Consider the following 15,885-nt stretch of genomic DNA (forward strand, 5'->3'; position numbering starts at 1 on the left):
GAGGGCAGGATCAGCACCTTCGTGATCAGTATTACTCCATGAAGGATTTTGAGCGATGCCATAGGTGCTGGCAGGTTATGACCTTTTTTTTTTTTTTTGCAGAGAGGATGTGCATCCTGGCAGAAACAGCATGCGCATAAGCCTTTGGATTAAATGGTTTGGTTAATTAACTGTATTTCAGATGCATGTTTTCCTTGCTGCATTCAGCATTCACAATTTCTACCTGTTAATATAATTATATCAGTCAGACATATCTACAAAATCCTCCTCGCCTATGCTCATGTCGGTGAAATATTGCTTCAGAGATGAAGATCAGGCTGGCAGTGGAGTATCAGTCAGTATCAGAAAGGCAGTTAACACATGGTGGTTAAATTTCTTGGGGAACTGAAACTGAACACTGTCTTTAGGTTTGAACGCCTCGTTGCTCCAGTCCGTCAGGCTGAGAGTGAAGCTCTCTGCTGTCTCTTTAGACCTGTGGGGTGTTCACAAAACTCATCTCCGTGGGCTGAGTTGTGCGCCGCTGCCGTCTGCTTTCCAAGAAAAAGCCTCTCCAGCTCCTCCCTGTGGAAAAAAGAAGGAAATGTTATTAGAGCAGAATTACCAAAAAGCATGTTCTCATTTAGAAACCTTGAATCTGCATCCATGTTTGTGCACCTGTGTTTCGTCTGCGCTGCGGGGAGTGTAAACCAGGCGATGTTGTATGATCACAGCCGGGATCCTCATCGATTTTGCCCAGGTTGATGTTCCATTTGTTCCAGTTGACTTCCTCCACTCTGAGACGACACGAAGAGACACATGCTCCAATTACTGTCTGCTGTGTGACACATCAGTCAGCTGTCAGAGAAGGCAAATTAATGAAGAACAGTGTGCCGCACTTCAATCGATCCTGCTCACACAGCTGCATTTTTAGTTAAATCTTCAAGCCTAAACCTTTGTTTGCTTTTTTTTTTTTTTTTTGCTGCTCAGGAGATTGTTCTGTAGAGTCAAACAGTTTGGTGCAAGGGATTTTTAGTGCTCAATGTTAGGAGATGAAACCTTGCAATATAGCAGAGAATGTCTCATGCCCAGTTACTATAAAAAACTGTATAGTAACTGTATAACTGTATAGGTCAGATGACAGCCCTACACCTCTCACAGCAACACCTTCCTGACACAAACCCACCCAGACATTTATAGACACACACACAGATGTTGTGTCTCATCCAGCACAACAGGAGACGATACTGGGCCACTACTGAGCAGAGGGCATATGAATAGCGCAGGCCATCACAAAACTTCCCTCTGCTTGTCACTAATAACTCTAACGAATGGAAATGTAATTCAACCATCATGTTCCTCTCTCTGTTCTTTATCCGGGGCAGCATTCATCTGCTGGGGGTGGGAGGGCTTATTGAATCACTTGTACTCTGACTCTGCGGCTTAGTGACTTCAGTGTCCAGCAGGTACAGCACACACTGCAGATTACATGTAGTAGCTTCACTATACACAACATTGTTTTGGAATATGCACCATTTATATACTAACAAGACTCAGATACTACAGCCATGCTAGAAGCTCTGTAAGACTTTATTTACTCACAGCAGTGATCTGAGCACTTGCTTAAACCCTCCTGCTAACATGCTCGCAATGATAATGCTAACTTGCTTATATTTAGCTATTTACAGCATACACCATCTTAATTCAGCATGTTAGCATGCCCGTATTTGCTTAGCACCAACCAAACAAAGTGCAGCTGAGGCTGATGGGAATGTCATTAGTTCTGCACGTAGAAGTATTGGACAAATAAAAATCTCAGCCTAGATGAAAAGTTGCCTGTACTACATTTCATGGAAATCTGTGCAGCTGTCTAGTTGAGACATCAAACCCACAAAGGTCAACAACATGGCAGTGCTGTTGGGACAGACCTACGTTGCCGTCTCCACAGCCACACCCCTAACATGGCCCAAGCATAGGTTATATGTGCTTCAGCTGTGTGTTTTCCACACAGCAGCTGGGCTTTCAGGGTCTTTATTTATGTATATTATGAAAATATACATCTGAAAGAAGTGAACCTGAAACACCAGCGAAGGTCATCGCCAAGAGCTGTGCCCAGTTTTTTCAGCACCCCACAACGTAACCTCCTCTTCAGACAGCAAGGCAGCCTTTTCTCCATGTCCAGGATAGTGATGGCTCTCTGAAAACAGTCACAGCACTCGGTCAAACCATAGCTTCCTGTAAGAGACACTCACATGACCCCATGAACCTTCAGGATGCCTCACCTGCAGCTTCCAGATGCTGGTGCTCTCTGCGGTGATCTTCTCCACGGTGCGGTTCATGAGGGCGATAAGCATGTTGAGCAGCAGGATGTAGGTCAGTATGATGTAGCCGATGAGGAGCACGTAGAAGACCTCCTTGTACTGGTAGCTCTCAGTAAACTCCATGTCACCCATGCCGATGGTGAACTTGAAGAGCTGCAGCGTGGTGTAAGAGATGTTTCTGAAGGTGGGTTTCACGCACTCCTCATCAGAGCCAGTGGGACCATAGAGACCCATCCGTGTACTACTTTCAGTCGTGTTTCTCGCAGGAGGCTCTATGAGCAGGGTGACCACCGCTGGGACAGGACACAAGAAGAGGATGATTGTGGTGATGCTGGTACAAGTTCTTAACTCAAAGCTCCTGTTATTTGTTTTGGAGAGTAATTGTAAGAGAGCGCAACTTTTCAAATCGATAAAAACTAAGTAAAACCTTGATAATATTACTTTGTGAGTTCTATTTTCAGGCCTGAGAGAATTTTGAATGACTCTTTTCATTTGCAGAGGAAAAATGAAAATACCTGCTGAAAATCCAAAGAGGAAGACAACGTAGACAAATAGGAAGCGCAGGATATCACTGAGGATCATCTGCAAAAAGGGACAAAAGGCTTCAGGGTTGAGAGCGTTCACTGTGACGTTCACTGTGGTGCAGCTCAGCCTGTGTGGACTACCTTCTGTATCATTACACTGTAGATGCCCATGTGTCTGTCACCCCTGGAGTAGTAGAGCAGGTTCACCCAGCTCAGAGCAAGACACAGCACCAAGAAGCCGAGGTACTCCTGTCGCCCGCACATATACAGCATGGTCGAGGCCAGGAAGAGGATGGCCTGCGAAAAACTACAAGCGACAGTAATGACGTAATAATACAGTTTATCTAGTTTATATTTCAGTTATAGAGACGTCAACTATGCATCTATGAATGCTCTCCATGAGCTGCTGATTCAATTAAATCCTATGTTTAATATGCATCTGAAAGACAGACTGCAACTAGGACATGTGAAGACAGGTGCTTCTGAAACCCCAGCTGAACACTATCACGTAGCAGCAGTGATGTACAGGTGTACTCCATTGTGCTACAACTTATGTCTGCTGGGTGATGCAACGGAGCACAGTTCTGACCAGATGAAACAGAGAAGGAAATGACCACCAGAGAGCAGTGAAACACGGCTTTTCCTCCTGGTGCTGACTTATTTTCACATCCACACACACACACACACACACACTCAGTGACGTTACAATAGATTGCAGTTTAAGTGCACCTTGTGGAGAGTTTTTTAAAAAAAATGTTTCATTCAACACATTTGTTAGACCTCACAACGGCAGCGGACGCTGAAGGTAAATATGATGTGTACAAGGAAGCTCTTTCAGTTTGACCACATCTGAGAAAAAAGAAAAAAAAAGCTTTACCACTTACAAAAGAATCTCGTAATATCCATCAATCAGCAAGGTCTGCAGCTTCGGCCGCTTCCTCTTCATATCAATTATCTAGGGATATAGATATGGTTTTTGATCAGTCAGATTATTGGAATACAATTTCCAAAGGGGCGGGGATAAGAGAGGTTGGATTTTAATTTAAAACACAAGAGCAGCCACATACCCCTGTGCAAAAGAAAAAGCAGTTTGCCAGTGCTGTCAGTAGCTGGCCTGAGACATACAGGTAACCCTCTGTAGTGTGTTCTCGGGGAAACGGTGGCTGTGAGGCAGAGAACAAACGTCAGCATCACCACACATCTGTCAGGGACAGGCTACACACATCTGTCACACAGCTTGCAGCAGCCAGCTCACCTTTCCAGGCCTCTTATTGTAGGCCACAATGGTGAAGATGATCAGGTACGTGAGGTAGACTAGGAAGTTGAAGCAAAACATTCGACCTGCAAACCTCTTCCACTTCTCCTCCAGCAGCCGGCTCAGAGGCTCCGTCTGGAGCATCTCGTGACGGTTCTGCGAGGAAACAGGAGGACACGGATGTCTGAGTGAAGAAGAACGACAGCAGACGTTCTGACTGGGCTCATGATGCCGGGACTCACGGGAATGTCGCTGCCGTAGATCAGTATCTCGAGGACCGAGTTGTCCTCACATGAGTCCACAGAGGCCAGGTCGTACAGGGAGCAGTGGACGGGCCCGTAAACCCATTCAGTGAATTTACGGGACAAATGTTTATTGTGGCTCTCTTGGAATTCCCGTTTCAGGATATGTGAAAAAACCTGCAGACAAATGAGAAGAAAAGCCAGAAGGTTTGCTGTCATTCATTCAGGCAGCTCAGCATCAAGACTGAAACTCTACACTTGCCTGGAACTAGCAGCCAGGCAGCAGAACCGAGGAGGCCTCTTGAATGACTTCATGTCTTCAAGTCCACAATTTCAGTCGAGTGGATTATTAATCTTGTCCTTTACACAATCAGTGTGTCTGAATTACACATGGGGCAAGTGATGCAGTTACCCTAAAAGCCACAATTTCTCATATTTAAACGTTTGAAAAATTTTTCTCATTTTCCCTGTAATACATGCCCATGCACAAGAAACTGAAATTAGTAGACCTCAGCTCGGTGGAGCTTGGGGGCCCAAATGACATTTTTGTCCCTGGGCCCCTTTGAATTTTAATCATTAATCTAGCCATGTGTGTACTGACCCCTGTCTTGCCCATCTTGGCAGCCATTTTGAGAGGTGTTAGACCCTCACTGTTCACGATGTCCTCCAGCTTCAACTTTGGATACAGTCTGGCGGTGATCTTGAGGATGCGGTCGTACATGTTAGTGATGAACTCTGTGTTCTCCTTAGACTTGTCAGCTACAGCTACCGCCACCAGAGCGTGTAGGACCGTGTTGCCCTGTGAGTCCACCAGCTTTGGGTCCGCTGGCTGGTACTCGTTCTCCATCAGGAAGTCCACCATGTCGGCCTGGTTGGTGCAGGCTGCCAGAGACAGAGGCAGCTCACCTGAGGACAGCACAGAGAGGGACTCCTGTCAGAGGCCGATCTTTACTTACAGCTTTTTGCCCTGCATAACTACGGCAGCGTATTCCTGTCATACCAGCAAAAAAAATATCTCTGCTTCTGCTAGAGTCATTTTGACCATTCTTCTTGTAACCTGACTTAATGAAGGTGCAACACCAAATCTCTCTATTAACTAAGTTATGTAACAATATTGAACAATTACTTGAAGGGAAAATAATGAGATACAATTTTGGAAAATTAAGAAATTTGATAAAAATGCAAAGATGCTGCCAAAACTCTCACACACAGAGTGATACTTCCCAATATATGATCTCTGTATGAGGCTCCGGATGCAGGAGCTCCTTTCTGCTGCAGCATGGACTCACCAAAGTAAAAGTAGGGGCCGTCATGTGGCTGGAAGAATTTTCCACAGGCTTTGGCGTGGACATTGGCTCCTTTACTGACCAGTAGTTTTACATAGAAAAGACTCCTCCTCTCGATGGCTATGTGCAGCGCTGTCTGGCCTGTCGGAGTCACACATCAACATATATCAGAAAATCTGTCATTTTTCTTTCTAGATTTTTTTTTTTTTTTTTGTAGCTAATGATGGAAAAAGTTAATTTAGAGATCATTCTCACAGCAACTCTGCTTCATGTGGAGGATTGAAAAGATGTAGACAGATAGTGTGGGGTCAAATAAGGAAGGATTATGTCAAATTCAAGCACCCATGATTCACAAAAAAAAGGTTACCTTCGTAATAGCTTTTGGTGTAGGCTGCGTTCACAAACTTTTTAATGTCGCCCATCTTCTCTGAAATGTCAATTAACAATTCCACAGTCTCATTCTTGTTGTCTTTGAGGTGCAGCAGAGCCTTCATTAGGGGTGTTTTGCCGTACGACTGATCTGCAGGTGTAACCAGACATTCAGGGATTTAACACACAGGCCAACAGCTTACAGTTTGGTGCAGCAGCTGCTGCATTGTGGGTCCTGCCACACTTACACAAGGAGTCCGAGAGTTTCTTCCTGTTTTGGTGCAGGTACAGCTGCAGGCCGTCCAGCTGTCTGACATCCCTGCTGGCCACTGCCTCAAACAAGCTAGCATTGGTAAATCTCTTGCTGTCTTCATTCTGCTGGGCCTCCGTTTCACCTTGACTCGCTCTACAAACAAAATATATTTCACACACAGCTGGTTCACAAAAAATACATGTGACTCAAAAGGTCAAGCAGCTTCCCACTCCACATTAATCAGTACTGTGGGGCTTGATAATACACAGCATCTGTGATATGATTTTAAAAAGGCAGCAACCAGATTATCATTGCATGGAGAGGCTCACTTATAAAAGCCGAGATTGATTCTGACTTTAGGAGCGATGGGCTCCATTTCCTCCTGGTAAACAGTGTCCATGGTAGCCATGGGGGCCTCCCCGAAACAGCAAGCATAGAGCAAACCAGACTTCTTTGGTGGTCTTTGCTGCATTCTCTCCTCCTTTGTCCTGTCGTCTGCCTCCAGGGAGAAGTCGGACATCTCCATCTTTACCTCTCTCTGCAGTGATCTGTGTGGAAATATGGCACACGTGTACACGCAAGTGCACATGGTTCAGATAACAACCAACAGATCCAGTGAAGATAATTCAACATGTACAGGTACATATGTGGTGAATCAACTCATTCTCTACCACAGATTTTATATGTTTATAAGGTGCACAAGACCCAGTCACAAATCATTTAGTGTAGAAAACTTTCAGCACTGTTTTCTACTATTTTCTGTTGACCAGTTAGGAGCCTTCCAAGGAATGTCAAGATTAAAAAAAAAAATTCTGCCACACAAAATGCTAAAAAAAAACAAGATTACTCAAGTCGAACAACCTGAGAAATGTGAAAATTACACTTTGGCTGAACTGCTCATAACTGTGTCAATGGGTCACACGCTCTCACACACACAAACACATGCTCTCTCTCTCTCTCTCTCACACACACACACACACGCATTGCATCTCATTATAATGTTTTAATGAGACAATGTATTGAGTGTTACCACATTATTTCCTGTGTGTTTGTATCAGCTGGGTCTGAAGCTTGTTTACCACAGGGGATCACAGGGGATCACCTCAGTGACCTTTACAGGCACGGATAGACTTGTGATGCTTCACCCACAATAACTCACAAAGGAGTTTATTTAGAAGAAGATTTCTGTGACAGCACTACACACAGCACTTGATCTGTTAGCCACTTCTCTGCAGAATAATCAAACCATTCACAGTTACGTAGATGTGTAGCAACAGAATCACTGAGTAAATGAAGTGAAAATCTTCCTGTAGAGTTAAGATGATCACAGTGAAATGACACATATTTTAATGTAAAGGAAGATGTGTTAAGGACAACGGGAACCTATATCTTTGGTGGCTTCTTGTTCTCCTTTTCTTAAAAGAAAAAAGGGGGGGAATTAATGACTCACTGGAAACACTGCAAGACTCCATGACCATCATGGGACTAATATATATCACAGCAACAAACAAAAGATGGAAAAACAGAGAAGTAAACTCCATGTTCTGATGAAACACAAATGTATTCTTTAACATGTATGAATGACAAATTAAACATTTTCTTTCATTTAAAAACCTGGAGCTACACAATTTTCAAATAAGACTTACAAAATTCATTCATACCTACATGTCTTTTTAGGTAAATTGTGTTTGCAGACGCACCTTCATCCACACCACGTATCTATGTCCTGCTGTATTATTCATGAATCCACTGATCTGATCTGACCTACAGTAATGCAAGCCTTGGTTCTCAGTAAAATCTTCCAGATTTAGACTTCTTCTGATTATTAATAAAAGACTGTAAAATGTACCAAATTTCCCCACGGGGATTAATAAAGTATCTCTTAATCTTAAAGACAGAAATCTCAAATCTGTTTGCACCGTTTATCTGTTTCCTCATAAAACCACAACCCAAGCTGTGCAAACTATCATTTGAAAAATCTGCATTTAAAACAAAAACAAAAAAAACCCTAAAACATCAGTTACATGTCATGAGAAGGGAAAATAATTGTACATTTTGACACAGAGGATTTTGCTCATGGTACTAAAGATGCTGAACATACTCTTCATTACCTGAAGCAATCGAATCAATTGGAACTGGTAAACAAAGCCATAATACATCATCTGACTCACCAGAAAGATTTCCTCCTCTTTCAGATTATCCTCTTGACAAAAACTTGAAGTCAAAAGCAAAACAACAGTACGCAGTGGCGTGTCCTGCAGAAATCTGGGTGTGTGAATCCTATTGTGTTGTGTCTGAATATGTTCGCTGCATGTAACAGAGATGAGATGGAAGGAGCAAACCAAGGGGAGATAAAGTGACCCGCCCTAGGGAACATCAGACCACATTACTGCAAGACTGAGGGCTTAAAAGGATGCTGTATTGACCATCCCGGACCATACCATCAGAGCAATAGAAAAAAAAAACCCCATCACTGTATCATGTGACAGTGTGTGTGTGTTTTGCCATGAGTTCATCAGAGAGGAGCTGAAAGAGCAGTTAAACATAACGTAAACAGCTTTTAAAACTTTATCTGGCATATTGAAAAGATAATTTAATTGACATGTTCTACTAAGTAGTCGTTCTATTTGAGTGTTCAACTGAAGCACTTAGCAGGAAAGACGTTCCCATCAAGGAAAGACCAGAGGCAGAATAAAAAAAATAACATGAAAACATTTTTTAAAAATCAAAAAAGAAAACTTACTCCTGTTGAAATTCTGCTTTTCTTGCTCCAGTCTGTCACTTGTGTCTAAAGCTTCTTAAGCAAGCCCACTTTATTTAAGTCTTTAATGCTGCTGAAGCGCTTCCTGTGTGTCTCATTAGACTCTTCTTAGTTTCAGTTCCATAGCTGTGTGTGTTTTTCGTGCTGCTGTGGTCCTGTGACTGAGTGTGTGGTTGCAGAGCTTCTGCCTACCAGTGCAGTTTCCTTTCTGGAGATAACTTCCTTTATTCACAGTTAAACAAGAACACCATGCCTTAACACAGTGAGATGATTAGTGTTGGCACAAGCCAGAAAAGAATAATTAGAATGTCACCCAAAAAGGCACCAGACCAGCCAAAACTTTATGTGTTACTGAGCAGCCTGGTGCTACGTCATTCAATGTGTTTCTGCCTTTTTAAGTATGAATTTTAATGCTTTCTATTCAAAACTTCCATGCACAAGAATATGATCATGGACTAAATGGACTAGATCTGCATATTAACTGTAGTCAACAGAATGCTGCATGAGTAGCAAAATGAATGACTGGCAATTCTTTTTCCACAGTTACAGCTGTATCAGAAGCAGATACAACAGCAGCAGAAACCAACAGCTGTAAAGCTAAGTGACAGTAGAACGTGGGGTTTTACAGTATATTTTATTACTGCGCTGTTTACCACACTAATGAGGTTGCTGTCAGTGGAGAAATTAGCTCCACAGACGATTTTTTTTTACTGAAAATGGCAGAAATATTTGTTGCCATATTAATTTAGTGCTGAAAAAAAAATACTACACAACAACAAAATAGATCCAGAAATGTCAGGTACATTGCTAATAGCTGTTCAGTCACAGAGAATTTAAATGGCAAGGTTTGTAGCTGCACTCAGCAGGTAGTTTGAGCCAGTGTGTCAATCATTTGGTCCCAAAAAAATTTCACCATCTCATGGCACATACATTCACAGATCAAAACATGCTGCAGCATCTCAGTCTGCCTGATGGTTCCTTTTTGAAACAAAGCGATAGCATTGGATCTGAACTGTGCAAAATTCTGGTTTTAGTTAATCATGTAAACAGACAGGGATTCCCTGTGGATTACAAGTCTCAGTCAAAGCCGGTCACAGAGGACCATGGCCACGCCGACAGCAGAGTCTGCGTTCTGTCCATATACCACAGGCTGAGGAAACACTTTCTCCACTTCCTGCCTCAGCACCTCATTACGAGAGAGCGCGCTCCCACTGCCCACAATCCTGCTGACCCCCCCCTGCTGAAGACGCTCGGCAGGCATCATGGAGGTGATGTTGTCCAGGACTCCGTGACACAGCGCCCTAGTCACATGACCCAGAGTGAGATTGGAGGCAGAGATGTTGGTCACCTGACCAAGGCAGTGAGGGTTGTGTCTTTCTCCCAGGATCATAGGACTCACTGTCAGGTCACTGGTTTCCTGCTTCAAGGCACAACCAATCAGCTTCTCATATAAACACGAATCACTCAGCTCAGCATCTGTGACGGGTGAGAGGGAGCAATTTAACATTTGGATGAAATATATTTGAAAAAAAGTAAGTTACTGCATGTGTACAATATATGTCAACAGTGAGCTTAAAGAAGGAACATTTTATTTCACAAAATATCAGTAACATTCAGTTTCATCTGTAGATAAAACACATACCGAGCTCTTTCATCCAAGCAGTGAGCATCTCCACAAAAGTGGCGAGTACGTTCCCTCCATTGAGCGACGCCGCCACCGCCAGGTACAAGGAGTCAAAGTAGGGGAAGTAGGAGATGGAGGAGGCAGGCTGAGGAGAATCTGGAGGTTTGAAGTCAGCTGGCATGGCGTAGGTCAGCTGGGCTGAGGTGCTTATGTTAAGAACTGGAAATTCAGGAGAAAGATACAGTGTGAAGTATGACAGCATGAGGCCGTCAACAATGCAGCGTAAGTTGAATTATTCATTTATTTCCATCATAATTCAGATACATGGGCAAAATGTTTTCCTTACAAAAGCTTCATTTATTTCGAAAATGAAAAATAAAATAAATTATGAGAGTACAATACAATCAGTGCATTAGGTGTGAGCCAGAGAGAGGTGACTGGACTTCCTGTCTCACCTGCATCTGTCTGAGAACTCATGCAGGAGTAGACGGAGCACTGGAAGTCTCCCAGGGCGGCCCCTACAGGCGTCCCAGCAGGAATACCATGCCAGACAGAGCACGTCTGTCCTGCCAAGGCACCAGATGGCACACACTGAGGAAGGAGGGTCACAGGGAAGCCAGCACCCTTCAGACTAGAGCAAGCACACACAGAGTGGATGTATCTTGTTAAAAAAAAAACACTCTGGCAGCTTTAGCACAGAACTCAAATGTTATTAAAACAGGAAGTTAGGCACTTTACATACATGCCTATATTCCACTGATTAGAGGAAGTGTTGAAGAAACCCCAGCTTGCAGCGTTCTGAGGTGTCATCACACACTCATCCAAACCACACAGCATGGACACCACATAGTCCTGGATGGTACCCGCAACTGTGAAGTTCTCAAGAAACCCAGGCCTGTAGTGAAACCACAATTACTCGTGACAAAAACAAGTGGTGCAATAAACTCCACATGAGGTGTTTTGTTTTTAAGTGTTTGCTGACCTGTGCTTCATGTACCAGAAGATTGTTGAACAGCCAAACCCCGTGGCTACACTGAGATGTGAGTCTGGTTTTGGAAGAGAAGACAGGAAGTCACTGCTGCAGCGCCCATCCTGCCAAGTGATCAGCTGACTGGTGTCTCTGGCTGTGAAGAAGTCTCTGCCTGACCAATCACAACCTGCAAGGGGTGAGAGGCACGAAGGACAAGATAACAGACCTTAACTTCAGCCTTTGCTCACACAAAATAAGCATTATCTGATTTACTGGGTTTGATTTTAGTTTTGTTTAGACGACAACACAGTAGGATCAGATTGATTACAAACTTATTTGAAAACCAAGTTTTGGATGCAGCCAGCAGAGGGAAACAAAGTTTAGTTTGAAAGAAGAGTTACTTTTTCACTAACTCTGACTGCCCAGTTCCTCAATCCATTTTTTAAAAAGCATGTTAAAAGCCTTCAGTGTAACAGACTGGGTAATGACCAGAAGGCAGCAGTCTGAGAAAACACCTCTCTCCCTCAAAGACTTTGTCCAAATCCCCACGGCTATTACAATAGAATCTGTCTCCACGGCCTGCAGCCTGGTTAAACATTATGTGAACTGTTGTCTCACCAAATCTGTGTTAATAATTACACAGAAGTGGGGGACACATTTCAGAGCAACACATTCAAAATCTGTTGCCTATGGTTTATCTCACATTGAATCCATCCATCAAATGAATAACTGAATGAAGATATCAGTGCCCTTCCTTCTCAAACTGCTCATGTGTCACAGAGCTGCTGTTGCACAATTTACCACACATTGTTATGAAATGCCCCCACAGTGCACGCAGGCAGGTGTTGGTCTCACCGCTCTTTGCTTTCCAGAATAAAACCCCGTGCATCTGTCCGGACAGCCCGACGCTGCTGACATGCTGCAGTTTGTCTCTGGGCAGGAGGCCGATGCACCGATTCAGAGCGTCTATGATCCGACCAGTGTCCTGCTCTTTGGCCTGCGCGGCAAGAACATACAGCCAGGTTACGCACAGGTCTCACACACACAGGTATCTCTCTCTCTCTCTTTCTCTCTCTCACTCTCTTTCTCTCTCTCACTCTCTCTCTCTCTCTCTCTCTCACACACACACACACACACACACACACAAACACGCACACACACACACATATTCAGCAGGGTTAATATTCCCGAGCTACAGGTAAAGTTATTTGGCGCGTGAATGTACACACCTTGATCCCGCTACTGTCGATTATATCGGACGTAGTAGGCAAAGCGTGAGCCGCAGCCACCGCTCTGGAGTCAGTTTCTATTAAAACTGCTTTCACCGAGGTGGTTCCCACGTCTAGACCCAGGATATAGGTCGACATGACGGCGGATGAAACTGTGAGCTTCGGCACGGTCCCCTCAGCCATACGGCATCATCATGAGGGAGCAAAGTCAACGCTGATGTGTTCAAGTCAAATTAGGAAATCAGAAGTTTCCCCTTTAGTTAGTTGTAATAACTCTCTAGTGATAAAACACATGAATAAAAGAAAGAAAAGAAACACATATAAGAAAACCACATCATTGTTTCTGCTTCTGCCAGTGACTTGACAGTGAATAGAATTCCTTTCTAACTTCCAAAATCATTTCTAATTTCTTCTCATTGTGTACATTTCAACTTGTCAAACACTGGAGAACAGTATCAATAATGTCTACATTCCACTACATTCCACTCAGGTAGACATGTGCTTCCTGCCATGACAAATCAAAATATTCTCCGTGAGAAGGGTTTGATTCCTGTCTGAGGTACACATGAAATGTTGTTATGTATACTACAGCTAAGACTACAGTATGTCTGTGAAACATGGGCTCACGTGGGCCCAGTACACCCATAATATTTATATTGTTTATAAACCACTTTATTGTATTTAAAGCGTTGTAAATAGCTTATGTGCGTTTTGAGAAATTAAACAAATTAAAACAAATAGCAGTCACAAAGACTGGAATAGTTTTCTTGTTGGTTTTGTTTTTCACAATAGAAAATTGGTTATTCTTTGATTTGAATCAAATCTTTATTGTCACTTTGCTGTACATACAACTGCAATGCAGATAAAATGAGAGTGCGTTTCCTGGGGTCAGAGAGAGTGAAGGTCAAAACAAAAGAAATTAAAATCGGAATAATAAATACTAAAGTACTAAGAAAGAAGAAAACAAACACACTCAAATCCCTGCAAACAGCCCCCCTCCCCCTGACCCCCCACCCATAAGATCCCAACCCCCTCTCCCCATACATATTACAAGACGCCCATTGTGCAAGAATCAGAATCAGAAACACTTTTGCCAAGTATGTTACACATACAAGGAATTTGACATGGTGTTGTTGGTGCAAACAGAAGAATTGGACTGACAAGTCCCATAACATACCCAGTGAAACATACTAAATTAAAGGAAGAAGTACTAAGTTTTGCTGTGTTGGGTATAATTGTGAAACATTTTGCTGTTTCCCCAGGGAAGCTGGACGTTTCAAAAGAACGGATTTACCTGTGTGTTTCAATATAGTGCCTCAAGAGGGAGGCACATGGTCAGCAAGAACAGCGATGAAGCTTAAAGGGGCCATTTGGTGTTATAAAGTTAGAACGTCCTACTTTTTATTGTACATAGAACGCACCATGTCGTCGCCTCCTGTTTGATGAGTTCCCTGCTCCCACAATGCATTGCGTAGGAGCATGGCCGACTTTGTAATACGGGTGTCGTGCAAACGAGAATGAATGTGCTGTTCCCGTGCCTTACCGACTGACAGACTGACAGTCCCTAAAAACTATCTGCTGTCTGAGTCTGTGAACTGACTCCTGTAGATGATGCTTTTGTGATCGCGCAGTGAGGAGTCGACGATTCTCTGTGTTGATTTCCGGTGAGAAGCTGCCATCAGTAACCGTCAGCGAGCTAACTGCGGAGCTAACGGTGCTAGCATGTTAGCATCATCACTGACAAGAATGTTGTTCAGTTAAAGCAGGTTAATATGTCGTTAAACTCCCCAAAGCCGTGCAGTATTGGGTTTGGTTTAATAGTTAGGTTCTACTGATTTGTTTCGTTTTTGTCTCTCTGGTGTTTAACGTGCCTGTTTTTAATCACCACTTCAAGGCTTTAAATGTCTTCATTAGCCGTGTTGCTTCATTGTGGCCAGTAGCTAAGCTAACATCGACCAGTGCAGAATGACAGCTTTGCTTTCTGTCATTGTCTGTCATATTATGATGTTTTGATGTATTGAGACGTATGTCGCTTTTTCTGATTTTGTTTTCTCCGTAATAGTAAATCTGCTGTATACATTACGTTCACTTTAGATCTATGGCAATCTGTAAATCATGTAACGTCAGGGATTGTCTTTTCTAATGTAGAAACGCCCTTGTTTTCCATTAGCATTAAGATCCTTATAACAAGCACAAGTATTAATATCACAGTGTACATACAAATATTCCATTACAAGTTCAAAATTTTATGAAAATTAAAATACTGGCACTGGCGCTTTCCAGTCTTATGTCATTGCATTATTATCATTTTTATTATCATTATTAATACTGATATAGTAATGTTTAAGCAGTGATTTTCATGTAGCTGGTTGAGATTAGCTCTATTACTTTCAGTGTGGTAGTTCAGTCTGTGAGTCACTTGTATTTTGTTATCTCATGGCTTCAAAAGTGTACAATATTTAGTATTTATACTGTAAACATGTCTGAAACTCTTCCCTTACAGTAGCACCTTCCTGTGATAGACGACCAGAGCCAACATGGCGGGAGTTGTAGCCAAGCGTGAGGGACCACAGTTTATCAGTGAAGTGGCTGTGAGGGGCAACGCCGCCGTGCTGGACTACTGCCGCACCTCTGTGTCCGCTCTGTCCGGAGCAACAGCCGGCATCCTCGGACTGACGGGACTGTATGGCTTCATTTTTTATTTCCTCTCCTCGTTTCTTCTCTCTCTGCTGCTCATTCTCAAGGCCGGACGGCGGTGGAACAAATGCTTTAAATCACGGCGGCTGCTCTTCACCGGAGGCCTTGTTGGAGGTCTTTTTACTTATGTCCTGTTCTGGACTTTCCTTTATGGAATGGTGCATGTGTACTAAAATGATCTACCGCAAATAATAGTGAATTACTTCTAACTAATCCTATGTAATCCAATAATATTGTCTGGCCTGCTGTTTGTAGATAAGACATTAGTAAAAGACTTTTGATTTTTCCTTTAAGTACTGTTGATATATTGGAGGATATGACAGTAATTACCAGATGCAGAATAAACTGCCCCCCTTCTCTTCCTGCTCCACACATACC

At 43.1% G+C, this 15,885-nt stretch overlaps 3 protein-coding genes across 5 annotated transcripts; 1 reads left to right on the forward strand and 2 right to left on the reverse strand.

Annotated features, from left to right (window-relative positions):
• Positions 1-29: 29 nt before the first annotated feature.
• Positions 30-9,098, reverse strand: trpv1 (transient receptor potential cation channel, subfamily V, member 1). 2 transcript variants are annotated; one of them, XM_041050994.1, is made up of 16 exons: positions 8,970-9,098; positions 6,556-6,774; positions 6,222-6,379; positions 5,972-6,124; positions 5,608-5,745; positions 4,920-5,224; positions 4,319-4,495; positions 4,077-4,232; positions 3,889-3,984; positions 3,706-3,776; positions 2,963-3,128; positions 2,813-2,879; positions 2,259-2,590; positions 2,052-2,173; positions 655-773; positions 30-561 (listed from the first exon to the last, which is right to left on the reverse strand). In XM_041050994.1, exons 2-16 carry the CDS (start codon positions 6,750-6,752, stop codon positions 467-469), a joined length of 2,352 nt encoding a protein of 783 aa, XP_040906928.1. In that variant the 5' UTR covers positions 6,753-6,774; positions 8,970-9,098; the 3' UTR covers positions 30-466. The 2 variants fall into 2 exon arrangements, with proteins under 2 accessions (XP_040906928.1, XP_040906929.1); XM_041050995.1 differs by lacking the exon at positions 8,970-9,098 and adding an exon at positions 8,398-8,681.
• Positions 9,099-10,063: 965 nt separating this feature from the next.
• On the reverse strand, positions 10,064-13,022 carry shpk (sedoheptulokinase). The gene is made up of 7 exons (XM_041050998.1): positions 12,811-13,022; positions 12,437-12,578; positions 11,594-11,768; positions 11,354-11,506; positions 11,067-11,242; positions 10,630-10,830; positions 10,064-10,463 (listed from the first exon to the last, which is right to left on the reverse strand). Exons 1-7 carry the CDS (start codon positions 12,991-12,993, stop codon positions 10,069-10,071), a joined length of 1,425 nt encoding a protein of 474 aa, XP_040906932.1. The 5' UTR covers positions 12,994-13,022; the 3' UTR covers positions 10,064-10,068.
• A 1,246-nt stretch (positions 13,023-14,268) lies between these two features.
• Positions 14,269-15,877, forward strand: emc6 (ER membrane protein complex subunit 6). Of its 2 annotated transcripts, none has more exons than XM_041052496.1 (2): positions 14,269-14,474; positions 15,314-15,877. In XM_041052496.1, exon 2 carries the CDS (start codon positions 15,348-15,350, stop codon positions 15,678-15,680), a length of 333 nt encoding a protein of 110 aa, XP_040908430.1. In that variant the 5' UTR covers positions 14,269-14,474; positions 15,314-15,347; the 3' UTR covers positions 15,681-15,877. The 2 variants fall into 2 exon arrangements, with proteins under 2 accessions (XP_040908430.1, XP_040908431.1); XM_041052497.1 differs by having other exon boundaries at positions 15,317-15,877.
• Positions 15,878-15,885: the final 8 nt, after the last annotated feature.

Source organism: Toxotes jaculatrix, chromosome 12 (genome assembly GCF_017976425.1).
Source record: "Toxotes jaculatrix isolate fToxJac2 chromosome 12, fToxJac2.pri, whole genome shotgun sequence".
In the NCBI taxonomy this organism is placed as follows: Eukaryota; Metazoa; Chordata; class Actinopteri; family Toxotidae; genus Toxotes; species Toxotes jaculatrix.

Bases quoted from the DNA above. Each gene is read 5' to 3' on its own strand.
- trpv1 (XM_041050994.1), bottom strand. From the start codon at position 6,752: ATGGAGATGTCCGACTTCTCCCTGGAGGCAGACGACAGGACAAAGGAG. The intron at 5,746-5,971 runs GTAACCTTTTTT...TGACTCCGACAG, and splicing joins CACCAAAAGCTATTACGAAG to GCCAGACAGCGCTGCACATA. The intron at 3,129-3,705 runs GTAAGTGGTAAA...TGTCGCTTGTAG, and splicing joins GGATATTACGAGATTCTTTT to TTTTTCGCAGGCCATCCTCT.
- shpk (XM_041050998.1), bottom strand. From the start codon at position 12,993: ATGGCTGAGGGGACCGTGCCGAAGCTCACAGTTTCATCCGCCGTCATG. The intron at 11,769-12,436 runs GTGAGACCAACA...CACCCCTTGCAG, and splicing joins ATTCTGGAAAGCAAAGAGCG to GTTGTGATTGGTCAGGCAGA. The intron at 11,507-11,593 runs GTCAGCAAACAC...GTTTCACTACAG, and splicing joins TTCTGGTACATGAAGCACAG to GCCTGGGTTTCTTGAGAACT.
- emc6 (XM_041052496.1), top strand. From the start codon at position 15,348: ATGGCGGGAGTTGTAGCCAAGCGTGAGGGACCACAGTTTATCAGTGAA.